The sequence below is a fragment of the Simochromis diagramma genome, unplaced genomic scaffold, assembly GCF_900408965.1.
Source record: "Simochromis diagramma unplaced genomic scaffold, fSimDia1.1 OVJJ01000387.1, whole genome shotgun sequence".
In the NCBI taxonomy this organism is placed as follows: domain Eukaryota; kingdom Metazoa; phylum Chordata; class Actinopteri; order Cichliformes; family Cichlidae; genus Simochromis; species Simochromis diagramma.
Window position 1 is genome coordinate 8852712 of NW_024387152.1, and position 17818 is coordinate 8870529.

The window sequence follows — 17818 nt, forward strand, 5'->3', positions numbered from 1 at the left end:
TATATCTGCCTTATGGGTGGAAGTTATGGAAGGGACACTGTGGTGTGAATACAGAGAAAAAGCTTAACTTTTGGCTGCTTTAAATTGTTAGCAATCCAAATTGTGAAAAGGAAAAAAAAATCACAGCAGCTCGTCAACTACAATGATCAGTTTAATAACAACTTCTTTAACTTTAACCTTTGAAACTCACCGTTGCCATTTTTCTGTTAGTTTTTTTTAGAATGTGCATTTTAAAAGACATTTACCACATATTACTAATAATATTAACAATGACTATGCTTTATGCAGTGGTCCCACTGCGCTATACAAGTGTACCAATGAGCGAACATTTACAATACCAAACCATATTTGTCTTTATGTCTTTTTTTGTTTCTTTTTTTTTACCTGTGCTTTTGGTTGTGCAAAGTGTCATAAAAATATCAAAATTAATTTGGTTTAACTTGTTTTTTTCACAGTAGAAAAGAAATATTAGTAACTGATGTATGTTAGATGTAAATAAAAACTGAATGCAATGGTTGGCAAATCTCATAAAACCATGTTTTATTCACAACGGTATATATAAAAGATTTAACTTCTTTTTTTTTTTAAAACCCTACATCTTCAGTTTGATGGCTGCAACACATCTCAAAGTTGGAATGGGAGAAACAAAAGGTTTCTTTTAAGTGATACTTACAAGTTAAAGCTGTAAAAACATTTTGCAGCTAATTATGTTAACTGGTCATTAACATGATTGGGTAAAAAAAGAACATCAGAGAGCCACATTTTCACAAATCTGTAGAAAACTGTGTTTAGAAATTGTGGAATAACGTTCTTCATGTTAAATTATGAAGACTTAATATCATCAGAAATTTTCAAGAATGCTGTGTAGAAGGGACGCGGCTTAAAAGCCGATGTGATGCTGTCGTGGAAATTGTTGCATGGGCTTAAATACACTTCCAGAAATCCTTGTCTGTGGACACAGCTTGTGGAGAAATCCACAAGTGCAGGTTAAAGCTTTGTTATGCAAAGAAGGAGCCATACATGAACATGATCTAGAAACGCTGCCATCGTCTCAGGTTATAGAGCAGCGTATGCTCTGATCTAGATGGCATCTTTTTCTGGGAAGGCCTTGCATATTTCAGCAAGACAATGATACAGAGACATACTGTTACAAGAGCATGTCTCTGCACTAAAAGAGTCTGGACCGGCCTACAATCCAAACAAAACACTTGGTGCCCCACGAAACTAAAAAATATGACCAAAAATAATCTCTATTCTAAACATAAATCATGCAAAGACTATGAAAAATGACATATAAAAACACAAACGTGTGTCTTTTTCTCTTGCAGTATTTTTTCTTATTGAGAGCATAAGAGCAACATGGTATGACTGTTCTTACACATTACTGTGAAGGAACAATATTCTGTGAAAAAGTCTGTCTTCTTTACTATTAAGTTTAATTCTGCTGATAATGAGCAAGAATGCCATCAGTGGCAATGTTTTGTGTAATGCCTTGCTAAGTATTCAAGGTAAAAGCAGTGTTTGCTCTTAGTCTCCATATGGCCGTAGCCTTGAGGGTGATGATAACGTTTGCATGTGTTTGTGTATTTGAGTGAGTTAGTGTTCTTATCTTAATACCATTGTAAGATCCAGGTGGTTGCTGGTGCAGTACTTTTGTTTGATCAACACATTTTAAAGATGCAGAGGGATCATTAGTTTTAGGATAAGCCAGTGGGATTAAAAGTCATGTCTTCCTCAACACAGTACGCACGTGTGTGTAATTTGTCCATCTGTTTACCCCCAGCCAAGCAGAGAGCAGCTGATCGAACACTACCTCAACAGTACCCAGCTGGAGGCTGCCTTGGAGTCGACCTTCATGGGGTGAGGCTAAGTCATTGAACCCTGGTTTCTTTTTCTTGTGACAATAACATTGTGTAACAAAGCCATTTAGTCTGGAAGACAACCAATCAGAAACTGAAGGTCACGTGCATTGGTAGATGATGCAGGTGGTGGCCAGTACAGGGAAAAAACACTTTTTGAAATATATGTTTTTTTAATATGTACCCCCAAGGGATGTTTCACCTAGAGGTGAAGCATCCCTTGGGGGCTGGTGAAGAATTGCACAATTAAGAGATAATACACTGAAATGATCTCGGCTTCAACAAGACAGGTGTGTCAAGCCATATAATTAATTTCTCCAATGTTTGTTATCCGTCTGTCCTGTTTTCAACTCAGCAAATGTGAATCCATTTCCCCCTTGGACGATCTGGCCTTTGATATGTACCAGGACCCCGAAGTTGCCCACATCATTCGTCTCCTGGACCAAAAGAAACAAGAGATGGTCCGGCAAGAGAAATATGAGGAAGCCAAGAATTTAAAGCAGGCTATTGCTGACCTTCAAAAGGTACTGTAGCTGCTAGGAATTAGATCATGGTACTAATAAATAGGTACTGTACAGTGAGCTATGGCATTCGGATAGTAGTGTAAATTTGGGCAATAAGTCTTTGTTGTAGCACACACGTAGTATATGAAGAGACAGATGTAAAGATGGACAAGCAAATATATGCTAAATGCCCCGACTTACTTCATGCATCTATTTCCAACAACAGGCTTTCCCAGAAAATTCCAACAACTGTATTGCTGGAATTTAGTTTAATTGTGGACTCACTTACACCACTTTTTTCACAGATATCTAGATTTATTTCACTACTGTTTGTAACAGGAGTTGTTAAACATTGTTCAGATTCCTGTTGCAGACCTCCTTTGTCTAAAACGTTACCATGCAGACCATGAATTCTTAATAAGCTCGACAGCTGCAGCGAGGGAGAACTTGGATATTTTCTCTCCCATCTCCAACTGCAAGCCATTCTGTAACTGGATAACATACACACCTACTCAGACACCTTGTTAGCATGGCATAAAAGCGGTGGTTGCCAAGGTAGTCATCCTGTAAATCCCTTGTCATCACACCCTCAGGATGTCATAGAATGGTTTATGATGTCACATGATATCTGACAAACGCAGGGACATACAAGACGAAGACAAGAGAAGGTTTTGGCTTGCTGTATTTCTTTCACGTTGGACAGTCAAATTATACACTACTCAAAAAAATTTAAGAAATGCTGAGAAAACACATCAGATCTCTATGGGAAAACTCATGTGAGATGTCTAAACTGACATGGAGAAGGTAACGAGCTGGGGATGAATGGAGGCCACATTTTTTGATGGGAATGAAAATTATCAACCTACAGATGACTGAATTCAAAGACACCCCTAAAATCAAAGTGAAAAAACATGTGGCGGGCTAGTCCAAATTTCATTGCAGCAGCTAAAAATAGTACTAAATAGGTTGTGTGGTCCCCAACTGCTTGCATGTAAACCTGACAACATCAGGGCATCCTCCTAATGAGACAGCACTTGCTGTCCTTGGAGAACCAGGGCATCACTGAGCTTCTGGACAGCCTTCAGTGCAACTTGGTGGCAGCAGAGGGACCAAAATATAATGTTCCAGAGGTGTTCTATTGAATTTAGGTCAGACAAGTCAATGCTATCAATTCTTTCATGACACTAGGCATTGTTGTACTGCCATCTGTCAACAGACATCTTGGTACTTAATGGCAGTCAGGGTGCCGTTGTCTAGCCTGTAGAAGGCTGTGCGTCCCTCCATGAATATGCCTCCACAGATGGTCACTGATCTACTGCCAGACCACTCATGTTGAACGATGTTACAGGCAGCATATTGTTCTCTAAGGCTTCTCTCATCATGTCTGTTTTTGATTGTTTGCTCAGAGACATTCACACCAGTGGCCTGCTGGAGGTTATTTGTATAGCTCTGGTAGTGCTCAACCTGTTCCTTCTTGCACAAAGGAGCAGATATCAGTCATGCTGATGGGTGAAGGACCTTCTTCAGTCCTCCCCAGCTCTTTCTCCTGTAATCTCCAGACTGCTTCTGAGACCGTGCTGATAGACACAGCAAACAAATGGCATATGTTGCTGTGCCATCCTAGAGGAGTTGGACTACCTGTGCAACATAGGGTCATCAAAAATCCAAGTATAGGGTCCAAGTATTTCCTCATGCTACCACGAGTGGCACTGACCCTAGCCAAATGCAAATGTAGTGAAAAAAATAGTCAGAAAAGATGAGGAGGAAAAACATGTCGGTGGCTTTCATCTGTAAAACAATTCCTTTTCTGTGGGTTGTCTCATTGTTACCCCTCCACTGCACCTGTTGTTCATTTCAATAAGCCCAAAGCTGCTGCAACTGTTTAACAACCCCTTCTGCTACTTAACTGACCAGATCAATATATCAGATTTTAAGAGGCTTGATGCTGTACTTGCTGATTAAAAAGTGTTTCTTTGACTTTATCTTTTCTTTTGGATATTTATCATTGAGTTTTATTAACTGAGAAATCAGAAAGAATAGAAAAAAGTTTAAAGTAGATTCAGGTTGTACCATTTGTTTTGTCAAAATTAATAATGTATTATTGTAGGGTCTTGAGTTGCCTTGAGGCAACTGTTGGGATTAGGAATGCACACATATATTTATATATCTTAGTTGAATTGAATCGAAACAGTTCAGAGGTCATGAGACTGTTTCAGTTGGCAACAAATTAGCTAATAAATTTGGTTCACTAGAATTTTCTCGTTCACATGTTATGTCTGAGTTTCTGAAGTTGATGTCAATTTTACATCCTGTAAAACCTGTCAGGTGACACTAATAGTTTTGTTTTATCAGTTCCATATTCCATGTTCACTGTTACATGTTCTCTCATATACACAAGAGAACAACACTGGTCATTTTTTAGTGATTTCATTGGGCATCATGTCTGCTGACTCTTCCCTGCTGTGTCCAGGCAGGTCCCTTATCTAATCAAAATGGGGTCATTCTGATAGTGAGACGGTCTCCCACTGTGTGGTACATGTCAGAAAGGTCAGCTTTGTATAAACTGCCCGTCCTGAGCTGCACAAGTTTTTCAGGAGTTCTCGTATGAAAACCATCAAACCGAAGATGCAGATTTTCTGTTTACACTTAGATTTGTAAGTAGATGCAAGTTCAGAGTTCATGAAACTCTTTCAGTTGGCAACAAATTAGCTACTGAATTTAGTTCACTAGAATTTCCTCATTCACATGTTATGTCTGAGTTTCTGAAGTTGATGTCAATTTTACACCCTGTAAAACCTGTCAGGTGACACTCATAGTTTGTTCCAATAAAGAACATGTCAATTAAATAAACAAATAAATAAAGACCCATAGCCTCCTCAACACTAAATGCAAATTCTTTTTAATAATGGCTCATGATTTGAAGTGTAGTCAAATCTCTCACCAGTAGCGCAGCTTAACAAGATGGAAAATTATAATTTGAGCTATCTCTCCTGACAGCTCAAATTATAATTTAGGAGAAGAAGAAAAAAATAGCACGCAGCAAACAGTACATAGACTTGCAGTCACTAAAGGTACAAATTGACATAAATCTTATCTCATAAATTGTTCTCATCTGTTCAAGCTTGTAGTGTAGAGTCACAGTGTAGCTGCAGGGCTGCTTTTACCTCCATATTCTTTGCACTTCCAGGTCGGGGAGCGTTTGGCTAGATACGATGTGGAGAAGCGATGTGCGATTGAAAAGGAAGACTATGATCTGGCCAAAAAGAAGAAGGAGCTGATGGAGGAGTACAGGAAGAGTGTGTACCAGCAGCTGGAAGTACACAACCTGCTGGATATGACAATGGTATGTCAACAGCTACTGGTTTGGTAACAGCGAGGTGGGCTGTTATTGTTTTGTAAAAGATGGAGAAAATATGCGGGGGAAATCTTGCATTATTCATGGCTCTTTTTGATCTAAAATGATCTCTGTTATTCTATCTTTCCATGTCACCAGGTCACGAGGGCAGCAGAATCAACCCTGGCCCAGTACTCTCCTCCTGTTCTGTCTTCTCCAGGTCGTTCTTCAGTCTATACCAAGCCTCTTGTATCCACAGACACAATCAGCAAAGGGAAAAATCCAGACATTCATAAAAACCAACAATTAGCTGAAGAATCTATCACATCCAACCTGAGCAGCCAACCTGACACACCTTGTACGCCTGCTGCTGTACTCAAAATCGATGTAAGCATCTTCCTGTATCAAATGTGTTTAGATGTTATAGAAATAATGCATGAAACGTGTCCATCTCAAACATACTTTATAATCAAAACAACAGTTTTTCTAAATAAGCAGTGCTTATTTAGACATGACAATCTTCCCTGATTATAAACACAAAGATTTTTTTATTGGTCCAGTTGTGCACATTGTTCTGAATTCCATGAACTCCTGTGTTATTATAAAAAAATAATAATAGGAAAGCACCTTAAGAAAAAGTCTCCTGTGTAGTGTTGAAACCCAGGGCACACAAGGAGATTATGACCAGTGGGGTCCTTTGTGCTTTACTCACCACCTACTAAGACTACCCCTAGTGCAGGTTTAGGTTTCACTATTTAATTAAAAGCGTGCAACAGTTGGCTGACTGCAGCGGCTCCCAACCTGGCCTCAAGGCAGGGCTTTGAGCCTTGCACTAGGCAGCAGTGTGCCAGTTGGCCCAGGGGCACCGGAGACAGTACTCTGCTCGGCTGGCTGGAAGTTTGGCTTGAACAGAGAGGGTTCAATATTCATTGTCATCCTTATGTTGAATGATTGACCTTTTCACTAGATGAATGTTAGTGAGAGTTAGTGAAAGAGCAGAGGTAATCAATTTTTCAAAAGTATTTCTCAGAAGGGAAAATGCAGATCAGCTTTCTCTAAACTTTCCATCTCTAAACTTTCCATCTCTAAACTTTCCATCTCTAATTTTGGATGCTGAGACATTAAACAGTATAGCAAAATCAAACCGCCGTAGTAAGAAAATATAATATACATTATATTTTCTTCAGCATGTGGTGTCAATATTTTTTCAGTTTCTGCTTTCTTCTGGTGACAGGTTACCAGTGTGCCTTACGACGAAAGGCCGCTGCCAGCCCTTCAGAGGAAAGATCAGCCACTGGAGGCCACTCAGAGCCCTGCGGAGGAGCACTCCCCGATATCAGAAGTGCAAAGGACTCCACAGAGCACTGAAATGAGTGGAGAACCAGAACCCCTGACAGAGAAGGTGCTGAGAGAGGCTGGTCTTTCAATAGAGGTCTTTGGAGAAAGCCTGGTAAGAAAAGATAAACATATGTGAAACAAACAGCCAGCTAGGCCAGCGATAGCTGTTAACTTTGCGCTGTGTTTATATTTCTACATGTCAGGATCTCAGTGGGCCTCTGGGAGTGACTACACTCATAAGCACAATTTCTCTTTGTGTAGCAAAGGCATTGACCTTTTTTTGGCACAAATCAGTTGCTTCTGTTTTCAACAATTTTGGCAAAAAATCATGGGTATTGTCCTTGGGTACATACCGAAATGAACAGAAGTAGTTTTAAAAAAGTAATTATTATTGTTATTGTGCTTTTTCCGGTTGTTGTTAAGCCAGTTCCAAGGTCATAGTGGGTGTATGAAGTCAGTTAAAGTCATAGTGTATTTCAAAAACTGAGAAGAAAAACAAACCTAGAGCGTTGTGTTATTTTATGTCACTGGAGTACTTTACTTTCTTACTGTCAGTGCGAAAATAAAACCTGTCAGCTTTTAGTATTTAGTCAGTTTTGTAAGTAGCCCAGTCAGAGAGATTTCAATGTGTATTTGAGGGAAAACCCAACTAACTGTTGGCTTATTTTTAACACTGGATAATGTAAGTACTCTTCGAGTTAAAAAAATAAGTATAATAGGAAAAACAAATTTTGAACTCTTTTGAAAACACTTAAATAGCCTATTTTATACAGATGCTATTAGCACACTAACTATAATTATAGTTCATCACTGTTCGAATGACCATGCAACAAATAGCTGGCATTTCCTTTTAAAAAGTTGTTTTAAATTAATAAGTGAATGCCTTTGGAGTATTTGCTGCATTTAAATCTCACAGCATATACCACACACTTTTATTTCCACATGCTACAATACCAATGTAACTAATATGTATATTCTCATCCTCTTGGTAAATCTGCTGCCATTCACTCCCAGGTGGCGGGGGTATATTCTAAAACCTGGTGTTACAGAGTGGACGCCCTGCTTTCTGTGTATAAGAAGCTTTTGGAGGTCTCTCCCACCACCCCCAAGGAAGAGCTGAGGAACATGATAAGAGCTGCTGTGTTCCTCGTCAAAAAAGCCCTCTTGGATAAAGTCACATCTGTGAGTCATTTCCTCAAAAGAAATTCATCTTAACATAAAAATAAGCCCAATTAACACATACTACATAGGTTTCAAGCAGTGCTAACATACGTGTTGTTAAAAATCAGCACCCGCTTATACAGCCACCCCCTGAACAATGTTCCCCCTGTACCACATGCAGCCTCCCAGAGCTAGCTTCTTTAAACAAATAGAGTTGACAAGGATGGCTTTGTAATCCTTCTGCGTGGAATGGTAAAAATGGATGAAAAAGGCTTGGCTGCAATAATTCCTAGTCACTTTGATGCACAGAATACTCCATTAAGATGTTAACTGGTTAATATACTGCGTAGAAATGGGCTTGTTTAATTCACGCTTAACAACCTTGGTTTCTATTAAATATTATTATATCCTGGTTCTGAATCTAACCTTGGGTAGTTGTTGCAGAAATCTTGTAAGAGCAGGTTTATTGATGTAGGGAGAACCTTTCATTTAAGCTAAAAGATGATACTCGAGTGCCATGTAAGCAATGCCATGAATTTTGCTGTCATTTATAGTGGCTTTACTTCCAATCTTGTCCTGGGCTTTCAGTTTTGTGTGTATCTGTGGGTGTGTATGAGTCCTTCGGCCCAGCCAAACAGAGCAGTGATGCAAGAAAAACACTAGCCAAAATTTGAGAACCCCCCTCTGATTGACCTTTTTTGAGAAAAGTGAAGAACAGAAACACTTTCATAAATTTAAATTCACAAGTTTAATATAGACATACCATCACAATCTAAATTATTTGAGAGACGCAGTAAGGCCAAGGAAATGTCTGTTTCAACAGAAAGGTAAGTGTTCTTTTTTTCTTTTTAATTAATTGCTAATAGTGATATTTAATAAAAGCAAAATGTGGCACTGTTTCAGGGAAATGCCACAATTTTGTTGTACATGTTAAATCACAGTAAAGGACTATTCTATTTTTTTCTATTTTAAACAGGCTTATAAATAAATGGTATAAGATTTATTGCCAAGAAGGATTGTTACAACAAAGACAATTAACCAAACACACATTTGCATACTTTTTGTCCTAAATTTATACACGATTGTGGAATTGAATAAAATGTATATGCTAAATAGACGTTGGCACTCACAGTGCCCAGGCAATATTTATGCAAATTCTAAAAGATCTAATACAATGTTCTAATGTATTTAAAACCAGTTTGTTCAGCTGTGAATAAGGCGAATGGCTAATTTTAGAAACCTGACATCCAAATTAGGCAGATGTAAGCAAATCTTTGCAGAGCTTTTGGTAAATAAACATGCAATGCTGCTCTTTTCTCTTAGATAAGGAGTACCATCACACTTTTTTATTACAATGCAGTGTCACTATAAACAAGTACAGACAAAACCTTTTACTGTATAGTGATTTTATAGAGAAGAGAAAGAGCATTAAAAAAGTCCAAAGTATTTCTGATGATGAAGGGTTGGAATATAAACCAAAGGCTCTTTACTTTTACCTAATCTTGTGAATAGATCACACTCAGTTTTAGCAGAGTTTAGATCCAGTTCAGCTCTCCCAGCTTATGATTGACTAGTTGTTTTTGGAAATGTATCAAAAGCAGACTGTAGTTTTGCAATAGTCAGTGGCATAATAATTTTTTTAAAAACTCTATAAGCATGGTAGTTTATGCATACTAGCTCTGCTGCTATAGGTAGCAGAGATAGTATATGGCATAAACAGAAGAGGTATATAAGACTGGATCCCTGTGTAACACCTATAGTAAGGAAAAATGGACTAACCTGAAAAATCTGAAGACTCCTTTCAGAGTTCTATGAGAAAGACTGCCATAAAAACGACTTTTCATGTAAACTGACTGAGCATAACTTTTCAATCAGAATGCCATGATCTACTGAATGAAATGTTAACTGTACGAAAAGTGTAGCACAATACTGATGGTTATTAAGGTTCGTTGTACTGTGGCATGATTTAAATTCTGACTGTTCTGATGTTAAAATTCAGGTACAGTCACAGTTCAGCACTTATAAAGGAATCTAAGGGCTTTTGATAAGCAGGGCATTTTTGAGATGGGATGTCGATTATTTAGGCCATTAGGGTCGACTTTTTTGTGTAATGGTAGGACCTGTGTTGCGCATCAGATTTTTTATTTTATTTTAGCTGTTGCAAGGGATAAATTACAAATGTATGAGCAGCGATTAGGTCTTCAAGTACATACACTAGTGCAAAATGCATAACTTTTATTACTTTTAAAATGTCAATCATACTGACTATTTATTAATTTAACATATAAATCTGATCAAAATTTACTTTAAATTTAATTTAATCTTCCACTACCTTTACTCTGCTTAATTTGGAATATTTTTTCTTTTACAGCCTTAATTTGCGGCTTTTCTTCTTCTTTATGAGGATTTTAGCATCAGTGTCTCTCTCAGACCTCTTTAAGATATTTTTAAAAAACAAAAAGAGAAAAGATATCAAACATAGATGTTAATAACTGTGTCTGCTCATTAATTGGTGGGAGGCGGTAGGTCCATACAGAGATATATGAGTACATATGGTGCTACCATTGTAGTAAGATTTTAGAAAGAGCACCAAGTTTTAAGTTTCATTACAAAAGGATCTTGCTTTAGGTTCTCCATGCCTCGCTGAAGCTGCTGCGGCTAATGCTAAGCCAGCTGATCCCAGGTGTAGGGCTGGGCCGAGCTGAGGTGACCCACTGCTTGGAGCAGACCTTTCCTAATCTGCTTGCCAGGACCGGAGACTCCACTACTCGCGTTCGGGCCACAGTTTCTGCCTTCATACAGGTATTGTACAGTTAGACCCAACACTATTCATCAACCTTTTGGTCTTTTGTGTCACCCTGCTCTCTCCCATCTTCTTTTTATTGTGTGTTTGCTAAGTGAAAGCCTTTATTTATGATATGTTAGAAAAACCAACTGACCTATGATTCATTCAAACAAAAAAAGTCACCTAACTCACAGGATGAACTGGTGAACTTGGAGAAAAAGAATGCCAGCAGTAACAACCTTTGGCATGCATAGTTTTACACAGTTTTTACACCAGAGGAATGCCCTATTCTTGTCTGGTATGACATTGTAGCTGCTCAACAGTGAAGCTAGAAGTTACACAGAGATTTCTACAGATTCTCAGAATCTTTTGATGAGTCATCTCACATTATTCCCATGCTTGTGTTGTTGGTAGGTTAATGGTAAATTCCAAGTTTTGCTTTGATATCCAACCAAACAACAATGGTAGAGTGAGCCAGCACTAAAATATTCTGCAGTAGGAGTAGCATGTGGGTGTGTTGAAACGTCACATCTTGAGTTAGGTCATGCTTTTTCCATTTATAATTACGGTACATAAAGAAAATATGGCAGTCTAATGTTATAGCTGGGATTTGTTAAAGCTAAACAGCTTTCCCTGTTGAGTACTAAATTTCCCACACAATGACACAATGGTAAAAATCTTTGCTTATTTCTCATTTAGGCAGCCACCATGAGTCTGCATTCAAAGTTATTTTCAAATTAGTATTAATAAATACTACACAATAATCAAAGACACCGAAGAGTTCCAACATGTGCAAAACTCAATCCAACTTTCCTCCCAGTGCTCCTCCAAAAAGTATTACTTTTGTGTGATGCCTCTGTATATCTGGATTGAGGCACCATTTTTAGCACAATATGCTGTTTCATCTCCCTAAAACTGGATTGGTTGTTCCAAAGTATAATATTTTCTGTTCTTTGTGCATAAACATCCAAGGTCCTTATTCCAGCGTAAAAATGAACAAATGATGTTTTCTTAGAATGTCACTTTAAAGTTGGGGCTAAATACTGGTAAATATATCAAAATGCTTCTTAAAATAATTATTAGTTATCCCCTTAAGTAGAAATACTATTAGGAGTGTGGAAGATGACTTCTATGAAACTTAAACTGAGGAGAAAAAAAGGAAAGGCAAAGTGGTAAAACATCATAGCAACACTTAGGTCTAGTTAGTCCAGTTAATTTTTCTAAGCATTGGAAACTCCAGCCATGACTAATCTGTCCAATATTTCTAAAGGCATTCATAAAAAGAAGACAATGGACAAAGCAGTTTAATGCATAATTAATGTAAGGTGTGGTGACTGATTGTGGACTTGAAGCATGCACTACGTAGCACGCAGGACAACATTCCTTCTTACAGGTTCTTTGTAGCAGTTTCATGCATAATTAATGTAAGGTGTGGTGACTGATTGTGGACTTGAAGCATGCACTACGTAGCACGCAGGACAACATTCCTTCTTACAGGTTCTTTGTAGCTCCTGGCTTGGCTTTGAGATGCAAGCTGTGCATTTATTTATTGGTTTGTTTGTTTATAAACCCGGTTGATGTAGACATGGATGGAGAGACTTGAACTATTCATGTAGTGATGATTTGACATTAACGTATAAACTTGCATCACGTAATATTAGTGGTCAGGAAATGAGTAGAAACTACTAAGCTCCGTGTGTACACGTCAGCAGTGCCTAAACACTACAAAAAGAAAGAAGACATACTCTTAAAATGCTGAATGGCATTGAGTTAGTGAAACGCTTCGGCTCTTACATGCTGTAACTTTAAGTGTTAAAGTGATTATTGCAAGACTAAGAAATGGAAACAGTGATGCAGTGATAAATCAGGTGTGTCTGATGGCAGCACTGTTCAGGGAAAGTATTGCAGTGTTCTCACAGGTTTATTATTAAACTGATTAACTGCTAAATATACTTAGTGCACATGCACTGACATGTAAATCGACAACCGTTAAGATAGGTCTGTGTGCTCAAATGGAGGCTAAACGATCGCTTACAAGTTATATTTAAAAGAGATCTCTATGACATTAAATCATTAGCTCACGGTTAGCTTTTTCTAATTGTACTGTCATGAACATTTAAATTAGGCCTGTAAAGTCTGAATAATCTATCTCTTGTTTATTTATTTATTCATTGCTTTTTTTGTTCATTTTTTCTGAGCAGTGCATGGTCTGAGCTTTTGGTAACTTTGCTGGGAATATTGTGGCATTGTATTAACACACCCGAATGCTCCAGATCAACAAACCACAAAAATATCTGGCTTTATCGAGGTGCTCACACTTTCTGATGATGATGTTAATCAATTAGTCATTAAATGCCTTTGATTAGCAGCACCGGACACTTAGCTTCTTGCTATGGAAGCAGCAAGAGTGTATTTTTCGCAAGAGTGCATAGAGTCTTGTAAATCACCCACTGAATGAAAGCAAGTATTACTGGTTGAAGAAAACTTGCTTTCTTTTAGGTGCTAGAAAGAGTTACTTGCAAATGCAAAGCAATCTTTGGCAAATTTGAATCTGTGCAAAGCAGTCAATTATAAATAAATTTAATTATGGGGAGTTTTGCATTTTAGATAGCTAGAAACAGAAGGCGAGTAAGGAAGTGTCTTGAGGTGTTGCGACAAACTGCACAACCTTCAGACAGGCCCCAGACGCTGAAGTCACCACTTGTGTGATTTCATTACCAAAGTGGAGTGGTATAGGTAGGTATAATTTGTGCTCTGTACTGGTGCAAGATAACAAACAAGATAACAAAACATAATGCAGCACAATAATCATTTGATGTCAGTTATTCTGTTTTAACTGTAATTCAACTATGAAATTCTCTTTATTGCACAAGCACGCTTTCATTTGGACTTTTGGGTTGAAAGAAGAAAATGTTTCTTGGCTGCTGGATGGACAGATGACGTACACTGTATATTTGTGTATTTGGTTAATCAAATTCGTTCCTGTGTGCTCATGGATGGGCGTGTGTTGAGTAAGAAAGGGTGGGTGCCCTTTCGCTCAGTAGCTCACAGACTTAAGCTCGCAGCCCCTCTATCTGCTGGATTGTGTTCAGAGCTTGACTCAGGGACTGATTGAATGGTTCTTTGTGTGTCGAGGGCCAGTTGCACACTTCTTTTCTGCGTGTCTTCCTATATTTCCAACATACATTCCACTCACCTGATGTGGTTAAAACAATGACAGGGTTTTCTAAGACCCTTCTTCAGTCTTACTCCGATTGTCAGCTTGTATTTTCTGTCATGACTTGTGCCTATGCCAGAGGCCAATGTTGAATGACAAATTACCGTGTGCAGCATCACAAGCATACACTGTAATTTGTTTGAGGTACATAGCACTTGCATTACTTCTGTACTACAAGTCTACAAGACTTGCAGGTGCAAGTCTACAAATACATTGCGTGATTTACGCCCCCTTAAAACTTGCTGTCTATTTCTCTTGTCCCTCATGTAGGAAATTGCTGTTCTGAAGGATGTCAGGGCCCTGCAGATGATCCCTGGTGAGCTGGTGAAACCCTTCAAATCCAACTTTCCCTCTCGCCTGGCTGAGAGTCGGGCTGAGCTACTCGAGAAACTGCTCATTGAATTTGGTACAGAAAACTCTGGCTTCACCCTGGAAAATGTCATGACGGTAAACAACCTGAACCATAATAAATATGTTTGGTGTGATAATTATGTCACTTATAAATATGAATGTACTAATGTGTTTTCTTTGGGTGTGCAATTAAATAAAGCCTACTAGGTCAAGTAGGACAAACTTTGTTTAAATGATTAAACATTTCAAAAGCTCAAATAAAAAGATACACATTCACAGATAAATAATTAAACAATTGACTGCTGTTTTTCTTTAAGGCAGTGTTTCAATTCATAGTTAATTCCTTTCCAGAAAGAGCAACTACAGCATGATATGTACTATATAAACTATATAAAATATGGAAATCTGTGTCATTCCACTTCAAAGTAGAAAAGGATAAGGAAAGATCCTATAAGCTGACTTTCTGTTAAATTTGGGTCAGTAGTTATGGTGCGACTTTACAGAAAAGCAGCAGTCCCTCCCAGTCCTTCTGTGGCCATCCATTTACGTAAACAGGCCCTCAGTAATGTCCAGTCAGCTGAGTCAATGTTGTCACTGCTGGCACCCTCTTTAACGTCTCCTGCACTCCTTTGGTTTCCAGCAGTGACCTAATATCTATGTGCAAACTATCCAACTGTTAAACTGAAGCAGGCCAACAAACTGTCTCGTACTCCTCTCCGAAACCTTTTTGAGAACCAGTACATGTAATGCTGCTGGCTTTAGTCATTTGTTCAGACATGCGTCACTTTCAAATTAATGTTACTCTCAATTTTATTAACTTATTCTGGCAACAGTAAAAGAAAAAGCCACAGTCTTGCAGTATTACAGTATGTGCTGTTCGGTAGATTGACAGTATGTCTAGGGACACATATAACATGAGGTCAGTTTTATTAATTTAGCTAAAGGATTTCTGTTGAGGAAAACTCCGAATATGAACAAGGTATTTAGTGATTTCGTTTTTCTGTGTGCACCTCGTGGTAAAGGCTCACAAACTGTGCAAAAACTGCAGAATTTGTGATGTACGTGTACCACCGCCGGTGCTGAAATGTGAAAATTTCTTAATGTTCAGATGTATGTCCACTGTGCAGTTTAACATAGTGTTTTATCATATTGGACCAGCTTTGAGGCTGAGATTAGAGATTACATCAAGACACTTATGGCAGGTGTCTCATTCCAAAAGTTTTTTTTCTTCCCTCGTGTCATTATTATCATGTTTCTCCAAGACATCCTGGTCTTTTAAATTAGCTGAGTGAGTCAAAATACGAGAGAGAAAAGCATGCATTTGCAATCTGGTGCTTTTCCAACCAGTGTGTGAACTCAGATATGAAGTAAACTTAAGGTGCTCTTGGATTCATGGAAAGGATTTTATGAATCTGTTAAAAATGTGTGTAATTTTTAACCACTCCTACTTTACCCCCCCCCGCGCGCGCACACGCCGCCCCGTCCCACTCCCAATTCAGCCCTAGTCTTGAGCAAATTGTTAGGTTTGTCCTCTGAGTTTCTCCGCCTATTGAAGCCAAAGCCACATAGGTGGAACTGCGCGGACTGTGTTTGCATGCTTGGGCATGCTTGCATAGCTCCGGACCCTTTTTTGTATTGACTGCCACATGTGTTTGCTTGGAAAATATTTTCTGCCTGAATTGAGATGTAACAGGACCGCTGCGCTTCTTTCCTGACTGTCACACTTTCTGCTTTCATGTAAAACACGAGCAGACAGCATGTTTAAACTGAAAGTCAATGAGAAATTTATGAATTGCCAGTTAGTTTTATTACTTAGTTGCCTTGTCCCCGATCTTTCCCTTCAATATCCCTTAATCCACCTTGCTAATCAGATTTAGAGCTGTTTTACCCACAGACTTCTTCTTGTTAACATCGGGCACTTTTAACAAACCATCATCAGAGAAATTGCAACAGAGGTGTTAATATTTCTCACGGTGAAGACAGAAAAATAGAAATGGTTTGGTTTAGTTTCAGTCTGATACATAACAATAAGTAATGCAACTTTCTTTTTGAAAGAATAGAGTGTTCAGGCTGGCTGCTTGAATTATCCCTGTTGCGCAAACACAGAACTGCTACACTCTTCCTGAGGGTACAAAAGCAATCATGACAAACCACAAAGCTGAGCCCGTATCATCATTGTGGTGACTGCGCATGTGAGCGTTCCTTGCAGTACTGTACTTTCCCATGTTATCGTATTTCTGTCACACTTAGGGAGAAAGATCTGAATGATACTGCTAAACATACATAGCTTATCTATGTTCATTTGATTTGCTCTAGCAGCTAGGTAAGTTACTGAATTGAATGAATGTGGCAGATGAAGCACCTAAAATGTTTTTTCCCTTTAAAAAGACACGAGCACAAGTGCTCAATTCACATGAAGGATGAACTGATGACAGTTGAATATCAAGGTCATTTTCAGTTGGAAAAACCCCAGATACTGACTATGACAGACTTTGAAGTGATAAGGTCATGCTAAGGTCAACTTCACTGTTGTAGTAGTTCAGAATACTTTTTAAGGCCACAGCTCAGGAGCAAAGAAAACTCCATCCTCATTCATGGAAGTTTTTCAATTCTGTTACATCAACAGCGTAAAATGTGAGATTTAATGAAATCTGGTCAAATGAAATTTACTTGATTGGTATACATTCAGTTCATACTAAGCACATTTTCCATAATGAGTAAAACTTTGAATAAATACATATTTGACTATGTATATTTCAGTAGCATTTTACTCAGAATTTTATTGCAAGTTTATTGAGCGTGAAGAATCATTTTTTGGAATGTGAGCATATTTCACAAAAATTACAAACATGTTTAATCCCCACATATTATTTCCATTCAAAGCCTTCCATACATGTTACTGTTAACCACACCTTCACGTGTTCACGGCCCTTAGATAGTAGTTCTAGTTTATCGTGTCTTTGGGCTCCTGTGACTGTCCCCCTCGACAGCTCAGCTACGGTTTAGCTAACATATTTCCTTTTTCTTCCACTGTTACTAGGGTGATCTACTCTGAGGTGGAAGCCAGAGTGAAAAAGGGGGTGATTGAATTTCCTATAATTAAAATGAGAAATGGTTGGAAGATACAACAGAGAATAATGGCATGCTGTCCCTGAGCCGGTTGAGCAAGGGATGGGTGGCCTTTGTACACACTTTACTTCTCAATGTTAATGTCCTCCACTGGCAGGATGGCCTTTCTATCATCCCTCTCTTCACAGCAATTATGCTGGA

General features: G+C 38.4%; 1 protein-coding gene across 5 annotated transcripts in view; it reads left to right on the top strand.

Moving 5' to 3' along the window:
• The window catches only part of cep104 (centrosomal protein 104), a 38012-nt gene that overhangs the window by 4395 nt on the left and 15799 nt on the right, over positions 1–17818 (top strand). For all 5 annotated transcript variants that reach the window (XM_040048014.1, XM_040048018.1, XM_040048017.1 and 2 more), the window contains 8 exons: positions 1784–1860; positions 2215–2383; positions 5550–5705; positions 5856–6083; positions 6931–7146; positions 8049–8216; positions 10824–10997; positions 14468–14644. In XM_040048014.1, the coding sequence (XP_039903948.1) occupies positions 1784–1860; positions 2215–2383; positions 5550–5705; positions 5856–6083; positions 6931–7146; positions 8049–8216; positions 10824–10997; positions 14468–14644 (1365 nt within the window). The remainder of the gene's footprint in view (positions 1–1783; positions 1861–2214; positions 2384–5549; positions 5706–5855; positions 6084–6930; positions 7147–8048; positions 8217–10823; positions 10998–14467; positions 14645–17818) is intronic.